Here is an 18,378-nt window from a genome sequence, read left to right as displayed (position 1 = left end):
TAGCTGACTACCGTTGTTGTTCTCAGACTAGCTGACTACCGTTGTTGTTGTTCTCAGACTAGCTGACTACCGTTGTTGTTCTCAGACTAGCTGACTACCGTTGTTGTTCTCAGACTAGCTGACTACCGTTGTTGTCCTCAGACTAGCTGACTACCGTTGTTGTCCTCAGACTAGCTGACTACCGTTGTTGTTCTCAGACTAGCTGACTACCGTTGTTGTTCTCAGACTAGCTGACTACCGTTGTTGTTCTCAGACTAGCTGACTACCGTTGTTGTTCTCAGACTAGCTGACTACCGTTGTTGTTCTCAGACTAGCTGACTACCGTTGTTGTTGTTCTCAGACTAGCTGACTACCGTTGTTGTCCTCAGACTAGCTGACTACCGTTGTTGTTCTCAGACTAGCTGACTACCGTTGTTGTCCTCAGACTAGCTGACTACCGTTGTTGTCCTCAGACTAGCTGACTACCGTTGTTGTTCTCAGACTAGCTGACTACCGTTGTTGTTCTCAGACTAGCTGACTACCGTTGTTGTTCTCAGACTAGCTGACTACCGTTGTTGTCCTCAGACTAGCTAACTACCGTTGTTGTCCTCAGACTAGCTGACTACCGTTGTTGTCCTCAGACTAGCTGACTACCGTTGTTGTTCTCAGACTAGCTGACTACCGTTGTTGTTCTCAGACTAGCTGACTACCGTTGTTGTTCTCAGACTAGCTGACTACCGTTGTTGTCCTCAGACTAGCTAACTACCGTTGTTGTCCTCAGACTAGCTGACTACCGTTGTTGTCCTCAGACTAGCTGACTACCGTTGTTGTTCTCAGACTAGCTGACTACCGTTGTTGTTCTCAGACTAGCTGACTACCGTTGTTGTTCTCAGACTAGCTGACTACCGTTGTTGTTCTCAGACTAGCTGACTACCGTTGTTGTTGTTCTCAGACTAGCTGACTACCGTTGTTGTCCTCAGACTAGCTAACTACCGTTGTTGTTCTCAGACTAGCTGACTACCGTTGTTGTCCTCAGACTAGCTGACTACCGTTGTTGTCCTCAGACTAGCTGACTACCGTTGTTGTCCTCAGACTAGCTGACTACCGTTGTTGTCCTCAGACTAGCTGACTACCGTTGTTGTTCTCAGACTAGCTGACTACCGTTGTTGTCCTCAGACTAGCTGACTACCGTTGTTGTCCTCAGACTAGCTGACTACCGTTGTTGTTCTCAGACTAGCTGACTACCGTTGTTGTTCTCAGACTAGCTGACTACCGTTGTTGTCCTCAGACTAGCTAACTACCGTTGTTGTCCTCAGACTAGCTGACTACCGTTGTTGTCCTCAGACTAGCTGACTACCGTTGTTGTTCTCAGACTAGCTGACTACCGTTGTTGTTCTCAGACTAGCTGACTACCGTTGTTGTTCTCAGACTAGCTGACTACCGTTGTTGTTCTCAGACTAGCTGACTACCGTTGTTGTCCTCTCAGACTAGCTGACTACCGTTGTTGTCCTCAGACTAGCTAACTACCGTTGTTGTTCTCAGACTAGCTAACTACCGTTGTTGTTCTCAGACTAGCTGACTACCGTTGTTGTCCTCTCAGACTAGCTGACTACCGTTGTTGTCCTCAGACTAGCTAACTACCGTTGTTGTTCTCAGACTAGCTGACTACCGTTGTTGTCCTCAGACTAGCTGACTACCGTTGTTGTTCTCAGACTAGCTGACTACCGTTGTTGTTCTCAGACTAGCTGACTCACATTGTTGTTGTTCTCAGACTAGCTGACTCACATTGTTGTTGTTCTCAGACTAGCTGACTACCGTTGTTGTTCTCAGACTAGCTGACTACCGTTGTTGTTCTCAGACTAGCTGACTCACATTGTTGTTGTTCTGCTGCTCCTCTGGGTCCTCCAGGCCGTCGGGCCGGCTGAGGTTGCGTGCTGGCTGGATGCAGACCACGTTACTATCCCAGGAGGGGGGGCCCACAGGAGGAAGGCGGGGCAGCAGGTCATCAGAGAACTCCCCGTCCGCTCCGTCTAGAGTGATGGGGAAGAGAGGGTCAAAAAGAATAGAAGCATATTAGGGTTGAAAAATTCCGCTTTCTCAAAATTCCCAGTTGGATAATTCTCAGAATCAGGAAATCCAGGAATCCTTCAACCGGGATTGCTGGAAAACCTGGGAAAGTTACCGGCGTTTCTATATCCTACGTTAGCATATTGAATAATTTTCCAGGTACTGAGGTGGAGTAGGGTTAGTAAGGGGGGGGACCAACCTCTCATATTAAACTGAAATGTGACTGAGGTGGAGTAGGGTTAGTAAGGGGGGGGGACAACCTCTCATATTAAACTGAAATGTGACTGAGGTGGAGTAGGGTTAGTAAGGGGGGGGGGGACAACCTCTCATATTAAACTGAAATCTGACTGAGGTGGAGTAGGGTTAGTAAGGGGGGGGGGGGACCAACCTCTCATATTAAACTGAAATGTGACTGAGGTGGAGTAGGGTTAGTAAGGGGGGGGACGGACAACAACCTCTCATATTAAACTGAAATGTGACTGAGGTGGAGTAGGGTTAGTAAGGGGGGGGGGACAACAACCTCTCATATTAAACTGAAATGTAACTGAGGTGGAGTAGGGTTAGTAAGGGGGGGGGGGGACAACCTCTCATATTAAACTGAAATGTGACTGAGGTGGAGTAGGGTTAGTAAGGGGGGGGGGGCGACCTCTCATATTAAACTGAAATGTGACTGAGGTGGAGTAGGGTTAGTAAGGGGGGGGGGGGGCAACCTCTCATATTAAACTGAAATGTGACTGAGGTGGAGTAGGGTTAGTAAGGGGGGGGACAACCTCTCATTAAACTGAAATGTGACTGAGGTGGAGTAGGGTTAGTAAGGGGGGGGGGGGACCAACCTCTCATATTAAACTGAAATGTGACTGAGGTGGAGTAGGGTTAGTAAGGGGGGGGGGGGGGGGGGGGGGGACAACCTCTCATATTAAACTGAAATGTGACTGAGGTGGAGTAGGGTTAGTAAGGGGGGGGGACAACCTCTCATATTAAACAAACTGAAATGTGACTGAGGTGGAGTAGGGTTAGTAAGGGGGGGGGGGGGGACAACCTCTCATATTAAACTGAAATGTGACTGAGGTGGAGTAGGGTTAGTAAGGGGGGGGACGGACAACAACCTCTCATATTAAACTGAAATGTGACTGAGGTGGAGTAGGGTTAGTAAGGGGGGGGGGACAACCTCTCATATTAAACTGAAATGTGACTGAGGTGGAGTAGGGTTAGTAAGGGGGGGGGACAACCTCTCATATTAAACTGAAATCTGACTGAGGTGGAGTAGGGTTAGTAAGGGGGGGGGACAACCTCTCATATTAAACTGAAATGTGACTGAGGTGGAGTAGGGTTAGTAAGGGGGGGGGGGGGGGGACAACCTCTCATATTAAACTGAAATGTGACTGAGGTGGAGTAGGGTTAGTAAGGGGGGGGAACAACCTCTCATATTAAACTGAAATGTGACTGAGGTGGAGTAGGGTTAGTAAGGGGGGGGGGGGCAACCTCTCATATTAAACTGAAATGTGACTGAGGTGGAGTAGGGTTAGTAAGGGGGGGTGGGACAACAACCTCTCATATTAAACTGAAATGTGACTGAGGTGGAGTAGGGTTAGTAAGGGGGGGGAACAACCTCTCATATTAAACTGAAATGTGACTGAGGTGGAGTAGGGTTAGTAAGGGGGGGGGGGGCAACCTCTCATATTAAACTGAAATGTGACTGAGGTGGAGTAGGGTTAGTAAGGGGGGGTGGGACAACAACCTCTCATATTAAACTGAAATGTGACTGAGGTGGAGTAGGGTTAGTAAGGGGGGGGGACAACAACCTCTCATATTAAACTGAAATGTGACTGAGGTGGAGTAGGGTTAGTAAGGGGGGGGGGACAACCTCTCATATTAAACTGAAATGTGACTGAGGTGGAGTAGGGTTAGTAAGGGGGGGGGGGGGACAACCTCTCATATTAAACTGAAATGTGACTGAGGTGGAGTAGGGTTAGTAAGGGGGGGGGGACAACCTCTCATATTAAACTGAAATGTGACTGAGGTGGAGTAGGGTTAGTAAGGGGGGGGGGGACAACCTCTCATATTAAACTGAAATGTGACTGAGGTGGAGTAGGGTTAGTAAGGGGGGGACAACAACCTCTCATATTAAACTGAAATGTGACTGAGGTGGAGTAGGGTTAGTAAGGGGGGGGGACAACCTCTCATATTAAACTGAAATCTGACTGAGGTGGAGTAGGGTTAGTAAGGGGGGGGGACAACCTCTCATATTAAACTGAAATGTGACTGAGGTGGAGTAGGGTTAGTAAGGGGGGGGGGACAACCTCTCATATTAAACTGAAATGTGACTGAGGTGGAGTAGGGTTAGTAAGGGGGGGGGGGGGGGGCAACCTCTCATATTAAACTGAAATGTGACTGAGGTGGAGTAGGGTTAGTAAGGGGGGGGGGCCAACCTCTTGCATCTGAGGTGGAGTAGGGTTAGTAAGGGGGGGGGACAACCTCTCATATTAAACTGAAATCTGACTGAGGTGGAGTAGGGTTAGTAAGGGGGGGGGACAACCTCTCATATTAAACTGAAATGTGACTGAGGTGGAGTAGGGTTAGTAAGGGGGGGACAACAACCTCTCATATTAAACTGAAATGTGACTGAGGTGGAGTAGGGTTAGTAAGGGGGGGGGGACAACCTCTCATATTAAACTGAAATGTGACTGAGGTGGAGTAGGGTTAGTAAGGGGGGGGGGGGCAACCTGTCATATTAAACTGAAATGTGACTGAGGTGGAGTAGGGTTAGTAAGGGGGGGGGACAACCTCTCATATTAAACTGAAATCTGACTGAGGTGGAGTAGGGTTAGTAAGGGGGGGGGACAACCTCTCATATTAAACTGAAATGTGACTGAGGTGGAGTAGGGTTAGTAAGGGGGGGGGGACAACCTCTCATATTAAACTGAAATGTGACTGAGGTGGAGTAGGGTTAGTAAGGGGGGGGGGACAACCTCTCATATTAAACTGAAATGTGACTGAGGTGGAGTAGGGTTAGTAAGGGGGGGGGGGGGGGGCAACCTCTCATATTAAACTGAAATGTGACTGAGGTGGAGTAGGGTTAGTAAGGGGGGGGGGCCAACCTCTTGCATCTGAGGTGGAGTAGGGTTAGTAAGGGGGGGGGACAACCTCTCATATTAAACTGAAATCTGACTGAGGTGGAGTAGGGTTAGTAAGGGGGGGGGACAACCTCTCATATTAAACTGAAATGTGACTGAGGTGGAGTAGGGTTAGTAAGGGGGGGACAACAACCTCTCATATTAAACTGAAATGTGACTGAGGTGGAGTAGGGTTAGTAAGGGGGGGGGGACAACCTCTCATATTAAACTGAAATGTGACTGAGGTGGAGTAGGGTTAGTAAGGGGGGGGGGGGCAACCTGTCATATTAAACTGAAATGTGACTGAGGTGGAGTAGGGTTAGTAAGGGGGGACAACAACCTCTCATATTAAACTGAAATGTGACTGAGGTGGAGTAGGGTTAGTAAGGGGGGGGGGCCAACCTCTTGCATCTGAGGTGGAGTAGGGGTTCCCAAAGTGCAGCTGTGTGGGGCTCTGGGGGACCAGCAGTGGAGTGGGGGCATCCTGGGGGTAGGGCAGGGGATACTGCAGGAACACAGACTGAATTCTCATCTCCTCTGACACTACAGCCTCCGTCTTCCTACCAGCACCAGCACTCGTCTGGAGATCCTGGTGGGGACAGACAAGACAACAGACACTATTACATTATTATATATTTAGGATTGGAAAGAGAATCTTTTAAAATAACTGATCTTGTATTTTCTCTAACAGAACAGTGCTATCTTGTGGAGAAAATGTATTCATATATTGTAAATCTGATCTTTTGATGCTAAGAAGTACCATGCCTGAAACATGACTCAAAGTGTAGCTGGTCCTGAGAAGAAAACACAGACACCATGTCCGGACCGGACACGCACCCAGGTTGAAATATCAAAACAAACTCAACCAATTATATTCATTTGGGGACAGGTCGAAAAGCATTCAACATTTATGCCAATTTAGCTAGTTAGCTTGCAGTTGCTAGCTAATTTGTCCGATTTAGCTAGCTTGCTGTTGCTAGCTAATTTGTCCTGGGATATAAACATTGAGTTGTTATTTTACCTTTAATTCAGAAGGTCCTCGACTCTGACTTTTAATCCACACAAAAAATTATCAACCGAATAGTTTCTAGTCATCTCTCCTCCTCCTCCTTTTTCTTCTTTGGACCTTATATGGCGATTGGCATCTAACTTTCATAATAAGGTGTATTACCACAACTGACCGACCGACCGACCTCAGATCATCTTTCAATCACCCACGTGGGTATAACCAATGAGGTGATGGCAAGTGGATATATGTTTCTATAAACCAATGAGGAGATGGGAGAGGCAGGACTTCCACCACGTTAAGCATCACAAATAGAACTGACTTCTATTTTAGTGCTTGGCAATGCAGACGCTCCTTGGTGCGTGCGAGCAGTGTGAGTGCAATGATTGAATAACATGTATGTGTACATTTATTTTACAACGCTCGGTGTGGTCAGCATGTTAGCCAGCTACAGATCTAACTTCAGCTACATTTCTATGTCCCTCCTCTCCAGGAGAGTCAATACTGGCCACAACCACCTCACAGCAGCACCTAGAACTATGGTCGTTCTCCCTCCGCCCGCTCCTTCTCTCCCTCCCTCCCTCTGCTCGGTCCCTCCCTCTCCCTCCATCGGTCTCACGCTCCCTCCCTCCGCTCGGTCCCTCCCTCTCCCTCCCTCCCTCCGCCCCTCCCTCTCCCTCCCTCCCTCCGCTCGGTCCCTCCCTCTCCCTCCATCGGTCTCTCGCTCCCTCCCTCCGCTGAGTCCCTCTCCCTTCATCGGTCTCTCGCTTCCTCCACCCCCTCCCTCCGCTCAGTTCCTCCCCCTCCCTCCGCTCAGACCCTCCCTCTCCCCCATCTCCCTCTCTCCCCCCGTCTCTGTCTCTCTCTCTCCCCCATCTCTCTCTCTCTCCCCCCGTCTCACTCCCCCCCAATGTCTCTCTCTCTCTCTCCCCCATCTCTCTCTCTCCCCCTGTCTCTCTCTCTCTCCCCCTGTCTCTCTCTCTCTCTCTCTCTCTCTCCCGAATGTCTCTCCCCGTCTCTCTCTCCCGAATGTCTCTCCCCGTCTCTCTCCCTCCCCCCGTCTCACCCCCCCAATGTCTCTCTCTCTCTCCCCCCATCTCTCTCTCTCCCCCTGTCTCTCTCTCTCCCCCTGTCTCTCTCTCTCCCCCTGTCTCTCTCTCTCTCTCCCCCCCCGTCTCACTACCCCCCCAATGTCTCTCTCCCCCGTCTCTCTCTCTCTCCCCCCCGTCTCACTCCCCCCCCAATGTCTCTCTCCCCCCCGTCTCTCTCTCTCCCCCCCGTCTCTCTCTCTCCCCCCCATCTCTCTCTTCCCCCCGCCCCCCCATCTCTCTCCCCCGTCTCTCCTCCCGTCTCACTCTCTCTCCCCGTCTCACTCTCTCCCCCATCTCTCTCTCTCTCCCCTGAATGTCTCTCTCTCTCCCCCGAATGTCTCTCTCTCTCCCCCCCAATGTCTCTCTCCCCAGTTTCTCTCCCCCCGTCTCTCTCTCCCCCGTCTCTCTCTCCCCCGTCTCTCTCTCCCCCGTCTCTCTCCCCCCCGTCTCTCTCTCCCCCCGTCTCTCCCCCCGTGTCTCACTCCCCCGTCTCCCTCTCACTCCCCCGTCTCTCTCTCACTCCCCCGTCTCTCTCTCACTCCCCCGTCTCTCTCTCACTCCCCTGTCTCTCTCTCCCGTTTCTCTCTCTCTCCCCCGTCTCTCTCTCTCCCCCGTCTCTCTCTCTCTCTCTCTCTCTCTCCCGTCTCTCCCGTCTCTCTCTCTCTCCCCCGTCTCTCTCTCCCCCGTCTCTCTCTCTCTCCCCCGTCTCTCTCTCACTCCCCCGTCTCTCTCTCCCTCCCCCTCTCTCTCTCACTCCCCCGTCTCTCTCTCACTCCCCCGTCTCTCTCTCACTCCCCCGTCTCTCTCTCACTCCCCCGTCTCTCTCTCACTCCCCCGTCTCTCTCTCACTCCCCCGTCTCTCTCTCACTCCCCCGTCTCTCTCTCACTCCCCCATCTCTCTCTCACTCCCCCGTCTCTCTCTCACTCCCCCGTCTCTCTCTCACTCCCCTGTCTCTCTCTCACTCCCCTGTCTCTCTCTCTCTCCCCCGTCTCTCTCTCACAAACAGTTTAATTAGTCATTCATTAAAAAAAGAATATCCTCTCATTTACAAAAGGCAATGGAAGGTTTGTGTTTTACTGGAAGTTTGAACCAGACGCCAATTTAATTGACAGTCTCAACCTCAAATTGGGTCGTTTTGTTGCTCTTAGTGACGAATGCGTACGCGAGCGAGCTACCCTTCAGCAGTTTCCCGGGCCCAATGTGGACTCCTCTGTGGTCCAGAGTAATTGAATGGAAAATAAGAAGTCACTTTGCTTTACTTCACCAATTAGAGATGTGTTAAACCCCAGCCAGATTAGGATATGGGGAAAATTGCTGCTCTTTTGGGGTGTTTTTAGTTCAGAGAGAAGTCTAGAATGGAGGAAAATTAAAGCTATAGTGTAGTGTTGCTATACTTACTAACTTCCCCAACTATACTAACCTCCTCAAGTCTCTCCTTGTCCTTCATCAGAGCGGACAGAGTGTCCTTCAGTTCTTTCAGCGCACGCCCCTTCTCAGCCACCTGACTCTGTAAGAGGGAGACAGTCAGGAGACATGGAGGAGACAGACAGGAGACAGTCAGGAGACATGGAGGAGACAGACAGGAGACATGGAGGAGACAGTCAGGAGACATGGAGGAGTCAGGAGACATGGAGGAGACAGGAGACATGGAGGAGACAGTCAGGAGACATGGAGGAGACAGTCAGGAGACATGGAGGAGACAGTCAGGAGACATGGAGGAGACAGACAGGAGACAGTCAGGAGACATGGAGGAGACATGGAGGAGACAGTCAGGAGACATGGAGGAGACAGTCAGGAGACATGGAGGGAGACAGTCAGGAGACATGGAGGAGACATGGAGGAGACAGTCAGGAGACAGTCAGGAGACATGGAGGAGACAGTCAGGAGACATGGAGGAGACAGTCAGGAGACATGGAGGAGACAGTCAGGAGACATGGAGGAGTCAGGAGACATGGAGGAGACAGGAGACATGGAGGAGACAGTCAGAAGACATGGAGGAGACAGTCAGGAGACATGGAGGAGACAGTCAGGAGACATGGAGGAGACAGTCAGGAGACATGGAGGAGACATGGAGGAGACAGTCAGGAGACATGGAGGAGACAGACAGGAGACATGGAGGAGACATGGAGGAGACAGTCAGGAGACATGGAGGAGACAGTCAGGAGACATGGAGGAGACATCAATTTAAAATTATGGGTGTTGAGAAAATGATTTGATATCAAATAAACATCAGACTCATCTTAGCTCCTTTGTCAAAAAGTACACTTGAAAGCAGAACTAATTTTTCCCTTCATGGAGTTTTAACCTCTAGTGACGAACAATGAATTGATAGCAGCTATAAAAAGGCCTTGACAGTTCCTGTTCAGACAGTAGATTTACACCAGGAGGGACTTCAGACCAGAACATGCCGTTTGAATTCCACAGAGACACTGAACAAAGCCAACTCCTGCATTAGTCAGGCAACAGGAGTCCTCAGTCCAACCCCGTCCCTGGCTATCTCCGTGGGTGTGTCCCAAACGGCACACTGTTCTCTATATAGTGCAATACTGTTGTCCAAAGCCCTACAGATCAAATTTATTTCAAATCAAATTTATTTATATAGCCCTTCGTACATCAGCTGATATCTCAAAGTGCTGTACAGAAACCCAGCCTAAAACCCCAAACAGCAAGCAATGCAGGTGTAGAAGCACGGTGGCTAGGAAAAACTCCCTAGAAAGGCCAAAACCTAGGAAGAAACCTAGAGAGGAACCAGGCTATGAGGGGTGGCCAGTCCTCTTCTGGCTGTGCCGGGTGGAGATTATAACAGAACATGGCCAAGATATTCAAATGTTCATAAATGACCAGCATGGTCGAATAATAATAAGGCAGAACAGTTGAAACTGGAGCAGCAGCACGGTCAGGTGGACTGGGGACAGCAAGGAGTCATCAGGCCCTGGTCTAGTGCACTATACAAGGATAGGGTCCCATTTGGGACACAACTTCAGAGTCCGAACCTGGCGGTCTCCAGAACTCACAAACAATAATAAAACCTTCCTTTGAACGGACTCTGCCCATCAACACAACTGTCCCTGGAGTTGGCCTTCAACTGGACTGATATCTATTTATCTGCTCTGATTCTAGCCTGGTCCCAGACCTGTGTGTGCTTTGGCATGACTATGATAAGTCAGAGGAGATGGCTACATCACTATCACATCCAGATCTGGGACCAGGCTATATCATGGCATGACAATGATAGGGAGAGGAGGTTGGATAAAACATTCTGATCTGGGACCAGGCTTCTCATCACTTGAACTATCTAGCTCTCCAGGACTGGAGTAGGAGAGTCCTGCTCTACACTGACCTGGTAGTGATTCTCCTAGCCTGGTCCCAGACCTGTCTGTAACCCTACTCTACACTGACCTGGTAGTGATTCTCCTAGCCTGGTCCCAGACCTGTCTGTAACCCTACTCTACATTGACCTGGTAGTGATTCTCCTAGCCTGGTCCCAGACCTGTCTGTAACCCTACTCTACACTGACCTGGTAGTGATTCTCCTAGCCTGGTCCCAGACCTGTCTGTAACCCTACTCTACACTGACCTGGTAGTGATTATCCTAGCCTGGTCCCAGACCTGTCTGTAACCCTACTCTACACTGACCTGGTAGTGATTCTCCTAGCCTGGTCCCAGACATGTCAGTTTTGGGTTTGAGGAAACAGAAGCTCAACTGACAATATATGATCCTCCTCTGGTGATCTCAGATCTGTGTACTGCTCTACATAGTCTACAATGTACCTGGTAGTAGCCCTCCTAGACAGGTATCTACAGAATCTATCCTGTACCTGATAGTGGTCTTCCCCAGCTGATCTCAGACGTCTCTGTAGTACTGCTCTACAATGTACCTTATAGCGGTCCTCCTCGGCTGCCAGCTGCAGCTTCAGGCTGCCGTTGGTCTTCAGCTGCTCCCTCAGCTTCACCTCCATCTTGGCCAGCTCATCAGCAAACATGCAGCTACGCTCCTTCTCCTCCTAGAGAGACAACACTCTGGTCACAACATGTAGCTACTCTCCTTCTCCTCCTAGAGAGACAACACTCTGGTCACAACATGTAGCTACGCTCCTTCTCCTCCTGGAGAGACAACACTCTGGTCACAACATGTAGCTACTCTCCTTCTCCTCCTAGAGAGACAACACTCTGGTCACAATATGTAGCTACTCTCCTTCTCCTCCTAGAGAGACAATAACACTCTGGTCACAACATGTAGCTACTCTCCTTCTCCTCCTAGAGAGACAACACTCTGGTCACAACATGTAGCTACTCTCCTTCTCCTCCTAGAGAGACAACAACACTCTGGTCACAACATGTAGCTACTCTCCTTCTCCTCCTAGAGAGACAACAACACTCTGGTCACAACATGTAGCTACTCTCCTTCTCCTCCTAGAGAGACAACAACACTCTGGTCACAACATGTAGCTACTCTCCTTCTCCTCCTAGAGAGACAACACTCTGGTCACAACATGTAGCTACTCTCCTTCTCCTCCCAGAGAGACAATAACACTCTGGTCACAACATGTAGCTACTCTCCTTCTCCTCCTAGAGAGACAACACTCTGGTCACAATATGTAGCTACTCTCCTTCTCCTCCTAGAGAGACAACACTCTGGTCACAACATGTAGCTACTCTCCTTCTCCTCCTAGAGAGACAACAACACTCTGGTCACAACATGTAGCTACTCTCCTTCTCCTCCTAGAGAGACAACAACACTCTGGTCACAACATGTAGCTACTCTCCTTCTCCTCCTAGAGAGACAACAACACTCTGGTCACAACATGTAGCTACTCTCCTTCTCCTAGAGAGACAACACTCTGGTCACAATATGTAGCTACTCTCCTTCTCCTCCTAGAGAGACAACACTCTGGTCACAACATGTAGCTACTCTCCTTCTCCTCCTAGAGAGACAACAACACTCTGGTCACAACATGTAGCTACTCTCCTTCTTCTCCTAGAGAGACAACAACACTCTGGTCACAACATGTAGCTACTCTCCTTCTCCTTCTAGAGAGACAACACTCTGGTCACAATATGTAGCTACTCTCCTTCTCCTCCTAGAGACAACACTCTGGTCACAACATGTAGCTACTCTCCTTCTCCTCCTAGAGAGACAACAACACTCTGGTCACAACATGTAGCTACTCTCCTTCTCCTCCTAGAGAGACAACACTCTGGTCACAATATGTAGCTCCTCTCCTTCTCCTCCTAGAGAGACAACACTCTGGTCACAATATGTAGCTACTCTCCTTCTCCTCCTAGAGAGACAACAACACTCTGGTCACAATATGTAGCTACTCTCCTTCTCCTCCTAGAGAGACAACACTCTGGTCACAACATGTAGCTACTCTCCTTCTCCTCCCAGAGAGACAACAACACTCTGGTCACAATATGTAGCTACTCTCCTTCTCCTCCTAGAGAGACAACAACACTCTGGTCACAACATGTAGCTACTCTCCTTCTCCTCCTAGAGAGACAACAACACTCTGGTCACAACATGTAGCTACTCTCCTTCTCCTCCTAGAGAGACAACAACACTCTGGTCACAACATGTAGCTACGCTCCTTCTCCTCCTAGAGAGACAACACTCTGGTCACAACATGTAGCTACTCTCCTTCTCCTCCTAGAGAGACAATAACACTCTGGTCACCGACTCTGGTCACCTATTCAAACCAGAACCTCTTGGAAGTGAGGAAAAACTGTCACCTTTGGGGAAACAGTGTTCTCTTTCTATATTTTTAGATTGATTGGTTGCTCTGGTCGACTATGCAAGAACTGGTGACAATACGATGAGGAACACACCAGACAGGAAGCCAAGAAGAGTTCTTACACTCAGCATCTGTTTGCATTTCCTGTACTTGTCGCTCCTGTCGGATGCCTCTCTGCTGAAACCTTTGAGTTTCTCCTGGATGATGGCCTCCAGCATGGGGTCAGCAGAACCTGGACTCCCTGGGGACACACAGGACAGACCGTTACTGACCCATCAATAGGTTTAACATCAAGGACCTAGAAATAGTTTTATCCTCTGGGATCAAATGCACATCTTGTCTGATGGAAGTGTTATTTTGACCCCTAATTCAACTCTGTTCAATTGACTTTAAATCAAACATTTAGCATGTAAACCAGACCTGACAGGTTTACAACAAAGGAGGACTTGTTTTAATTCAGGGTTTGTCACTGGTAGTAATATATGAGGGGAACGTGTGTGTACCTGGAACAGAGATGTCTGGACTGACAGACAGAGGGACGGCCATGGTCTCAGCTGCTGGGTTCTTCCTCAGTTCCTAAACACAAACAATATGAAGACACATGTTGATGTGTGTGTGTGTGTGTGTGTGTGTATCCATGCCTGTGTGTGTCTGTGTATCCATGCCTGTGTGTGTGTGTCTGTGTATCCATGCCTGTGTGTGTGTGTCTGTGTATCCATGCCTGTGTGTGTCTGTGTATCCATGCCTGTGTGTGCGTGTCACTCACCCCAGGTTGTTCAGAGAGCTTGACCACCTGTCTCTGCAGCCTCTGACACTCCTTGTACTTCTCTTTGTAGTGTTCTGCAGCCATGTGCAGCCGGAGCTTCAGGTCCTCCACCTCTCTCTGCAGCTCAGCCACGGTGGCTGGGTCAGCCCCTGCCTCATCCTCCACCTCTCTCTGCAGCTCAGCCACGGTGGCTGGGTCAGCCCCTGCCTCATCCTCCACCCTGCACACCTCAGACTTAGCCTGCTGCTCCCACAACACAACACACAGGGGGACAGTGAGAACAGAGATGGCCACTTCATGTTAACATCAGACCTGTCAAATATTGGAGCAAGTAAACCTTGTCCGATTCAGAACAGGAGCTCAGTTACCAGTTATTTTTAGAGTGAGGTTACTTGATGTACCAGGACACCCCCTGGACAGGACACTAGTCTATCTCCTGTTTCTGTAGTGAGGCAGCTTGATGTACCAGAGTACACTTCCTGGACAGGACACTAGTCTGTCAAATATATCAGCTGTACTTGATTTAGTTTTTTCCAGTATAACGGGACAAATGGAATCGTCCCAAAAGTTCAATCTCCAAGCTAAATCGAGTGCAAACTAATTATACATCCCAAATTCAAACAGCCCTATGGCTCCTGGTCAAAAGAAGAGCGGTAAATCAAGCATCCTCCTTACCGCCTCCTGCTGGGCGTCATCCTTCATCTGTTTCACCAGGCCCTCCAGACGGCTACACTGGGCCAGGGCCTCCTGCTTCCCCTGCTGCAGGGCGTCTGTCTCCAGCCTCATGCGGTACAGGTCAGCCATGGTGCGGTCGCGGGCGCTGGACGCGTCCCTCAGCTCAGCAGACAACATGGAGGCCTGCTGCTGTTTGGCCTGAAGCTGCTCTTCCTTCTGACGAAGCTGTTCCTTCATGGCCTTCAGCTCACTCTGCACAGGGACATCAGGGGAGAGAGGTCAATACATACACAGGGACACCAGGGTAGAGAGGTCAATACATACACAGGGACACCATGGTAGAGAGGTCAATACATACACAGGGACACCAGGGTAGAGAGGTCAATACATACACAGGGACACCAGGGTAGAGAGGTCAATACATGCACAGGGACACCAGGGAGAAAGGACGATACATGCACAGGGACACCAGGGGAGAGAGGTCAATACATACACAGGGACACCAGGGTAGAGAGGTCAATACATGCACAGGGACACCAGGGAGAAAGAACGATACATGCACAGGGACACCAGGGGAGAGAGGTCAATACATACACAGGGACACCAGGGGAGAGAGGTCAATACATGCACAGGGACACCAGGAGAGAAACACATCTTTCTCTCTCACATATACACAGGTATGGATGAACAAATCATACACTCGGAATTAACATTTGTTGTGAGTTCGAATCCCCAGTCTACCCTCTGCCTTTGAGCAAGGACGGCTCCATGGGCGCTGCTCTGCGGCTTTGACGGTGTTGCCTCTAGTCTCTTGTATGTGTGCGGTCCATATTCCCTACCACCTATATAGTGCACTGGTCCAAAGTAGGGATCTGGGAGGCTGCCATGATAAGATCATGATTCTTACCAAGGGAGAGGCCTGGGCCAGGACCTCCTGGTGTTGTTTCTCCTTCTCAGTGAGGCAGGAGCGGAGGCGTCCCACCTCCTCTTTGAACTGAGCGATGGTGTTCTCCTTGTTTACATCCACAGCCTTCAGCATCTGCAGCTCTGCACTCAGCTTAGTGTTCTCCAGCTCACGCTTCTTCAGGTGGATCTAGAACCGCAAACAAATATTTTAAAATAGCAAATCACATTACAATCAGAAAGGATCCAAGCATTTTAAATGGTCCCAGAAAGACGGACAATGTAGGGGGTTGGTATACAAAAGGAATCATTAAAAAGGGCTATGTTTCCGCCTGGTGTTCCAGACACCCCTCTGTGCTATATTAATCAGCATCCTTCATCAACATGTAGCCAGCAGCGTTTCTGACTCCTAAAAGAAATGCAGCATAACCTTAATTACAACACAGAGATTGAGGTGGGCTCGTTAAACTACCCTGCAGTCCCACTCTGTGTGACGCCACCAAAATGGCCCCCTATTCACTATGTAGTGCACTACTTTTGACCAGGGGTCATAGGGCTCTGGTCAAAAGTAGTGCACTATAAAGGGAATAGGGTGCCAATTGGGACACTAAATGAGCAGCTTTCACTGGTGCTGCCGTGGCGACAGCGTGCCTGTGTGTGTGTTCCACTCCTAGTTCCTGAGCTGTACACACCAGTCACCAAAACCACCACTACTAAACTCCCCAGAAACAGCAGGCGAGAACCAGGCGGAAGAGGGCCGGAACAGACCATTCCCTGTTCAGCCAGAACACTGTGGGATCCCACTGAGCAGGGAAACAGCAGCTACATACACTAATGGCTTTATCTGGACTGAGAGAAGTGGTAAGATTATCTGGACTGAGAGAAGTGGTCAGATTATCTGGACTGCGAGAAGTGGTCAGATTATCTGGACTGAGAGAAGTGGTCCGATTATCTGGACTGAGAGAAGTGGTCCGATTACCTGGACTGAGAGAAGTGGTCAGATTATCTGGACTGAGAGAAGTGGTCCGATTATCTGGACTGAGAGAAGTGGTCCGATTACCTGGACTGAGAGAAGTGGTCAGATTACCTGGACTGAGAGAAGTGGTCAGATTACCTGGACTGAGAGAAGTGGTCAGATTATCTGGACTGAGAGAAGTGGTCAGATTACCTGGACTGAGAGAAGTGGTCAGATTATCTGGACTGAGAGAAGTGGTCAGATTACCTGGACTAGGAGAAGTGGTCAGATTACCTGGACTGAGAGAAGTGGTCAGATTACCTGGACTGAGAGAAGTGGTCAGATTATCTGGACTGAGAGAAGTGGTCAGATTACCTGGACTGAGAGAAGTGGTCAGATTATCTGGACTGAGAGAAGTGGTCAGATTACCTGGACTAGGAGAAGTGGTCAGATTATCTGGACTAGGAGAAGTGGTCAGATTATCTGGACTGAGAGAAGTGGTCAGATTATCTGGACTGAGAGAAGTGGTCAGATTACCTGGACTGAGAGAAGTGGTCAGATTACCTGGACTGAGAGAAGTGGTCAGATTACCTGGACTGAGAGAAGTGGTCAGATTACCTGGACTAGGAGAAGTGGTCAGATTACCTGGACTGAGAGAAGTGGTCAGATTACCTGGACTAGGAGAAGTGGTCAGATTATCTGGACTGAGAGAAGTGGTCAGATTACCTGGACTAGGAGAAGTGGTCAGATTATCTGGACTAGGAGAAGTGGTCAGATTACCTGGACTGAGAGAAGTGGTCAGATTACCTGGACTGAGAGAAGTGGTCAGATTATCTGAGTGGCATGTTGACTATAGTCTAAAAGACATCTCTGGTATGATTCCAGTCACTTTGCCAAAATTCCCAGGCTTTTCATAAATCCCGGTTGCAGGAAATCTGGAATCGTCCGAGCAGGATTTATGGAAAACCTGGGAATTTTGCAACCCTTGGTATGATCCTTCACAGCCAGTCACATGACTCATGGTACACAAGCAGTGTGCGCAACGTGTGTGTGTGTGTGTGAGAGAGAAAGAGACCTTGTAGAGCTCCTTCTCATCCTTCTCATCCTTCTGGTGTGACTCCAGGCCGTCCTTCTCCAGAGTCAGCTTCTTCACTCGGTCCTTCAGGCTGTCCAGCTCTGTCTCTTTCTGCAGGCCCTTCTGGGTGACTCTTATCAGGTCATCCTCCAACTGCAGGACCCTGGCTGTGGCTTCCTCCAGCCTTCTTTTCACCTCCTCTCTCTCCTCCTGCAGGGCCTGGCACGACGCCTGCACCTCCTGGGGACAGAGAGAGAGGGAGGGAGTTAGTAACTTGTAAACTTAAAAATGTATGTTTTGTGTCCCTTTTTACACAGCAAACCAGAGAGCAGGAGACAAGTTGTGAGAACCTGAGACAGTGAGATTCTCTTCTATCATCAACTAGTTTCCCTAAAGAATGTTGTTGGTTTGTCATTCCTAACGTTCAGATAGAAATACGTGACACAGAACAGACATGCTTCTCTGTCATGTAGATTAGAATAGGGAACCATGTCAGGACATATATCTGCAACGTCTTCAATTGAATCACTTCCTGTCTCTAAAGCACAACAAGAACAAACCCTCAGTGCTGTGACAGACAGGCGGCTGCTGGAGGAAATCCCAGCCATTTCCCAGCCAGTCCCGTCTGTGTCAAACACTGAGACACTGCCAGGCCTTTATGGATTCAAATCTCCCAAACACACACACACACACACCCTGTAAATCCAATACTAACAGTGTGGCTGTGAGCGGAGGAGGAAACAAATAAATACTACTTCTGAGATGTAAAATCATCTGGCCACAAATCATCCATTTCAATCTGGCGTGTTATTGTTCTTTGAGGCTGGAAGGGAAGTTTGCTCTGTCGTAAGTACAGGCCTGCACAACGACGGCTCCAAAAGACAGCAGCAGATTTGGAATTGGTTTCTACTGTAAGTTTATGAGCCGAATTTTGGAATCATTTTTTTCGCAGCACATTAAAAAACCCATATAAAAAGTGTTGTCGTAAAATTAACAGCCACCAAATGTGTAATTAT

The 18,378-nt window shown here is 49.3% G+C and overlaps 1 protein-coding gene across 5 annotated transcripts in view; it reads right to left on the bottom strand.

The window, feature by feature from the left end:
- Positions 1–18,378, bottom strand: part of tax1bp1b (Tax1 (human T-cell leukemia virus type I) binding protein 1b) — a 35,723-nt gene that overhangs the window by 2,614 nt on the left and 14,731 nt on the right. For 2 of the 5 annotated variants that reach the window (XM_090187321.1, XM_090187328.1), the window contains 10 exons: positions 17,363–17,602; positions 15,337–15,522; positions 14,430–14,681; positions 13,755–13,997; positions 13,492–13,564; positions 13,111–13,229; positions 11,135–11,260; positions 8,678–8,764; positions 5,562–5,748; positions 1,852–2,009 (listed from right to left, as the gene is read on the bottom strand). In XM_090187321.1, the coding sequence (XP_090043447.1) occupies positions 1,852–2,009; positions 5,562–5,748; positions 8,678–8,764; positions 11,135–11,260; positions 13,111–13,229; positions 13,492–13,564; positions 13,755–13,997; positions 14,430–14,681; positions 15,337–15,522; positions 17,363–17,602 (1,671 nt within the window). Of the gene's footprint in view, positions 1–1,851; positions 2,010–5,561; positions 5,749–8,677; positions 8,765–11,134; positions 11,261–12,839; positions 12,904–13,110; positions 13,230–13,491; positions 13,565–13,754; positions 13,998–14,429; positions 14,682–15,336; positions 15,523–17,362; positions 17,603–18,378 lie in introns of those variants that run through there. The other 3 variants (XM_090187336.1, XM_090187347.1, XM_090187358.1) reach the window with 2 other exon arrangements.

The sequence above is a fragment of the Oncorhynchus mykiss genome, chromosome 2 (assembly GCF_057628025.1).
Source record: "Oncorhynchus mykiss isolate SJ-2025 chromosome 2, ASM5762802v1, whole genome shotgun sequence".
In the NCBI taxonomy this organism is placed as follows: domain Eukaryota; kingdom Metazoa; phylum Chordata; class Actinopteri; order Salmoniformes; family Salmonidae; genus Oncorhynchus; species Oncorhynchus mykiss.
The sequence above is the reverse complement of the archived record's forward strand: the minus strand, read 5'-3'. Positions and strand labels throughout refer to the sequence as shown.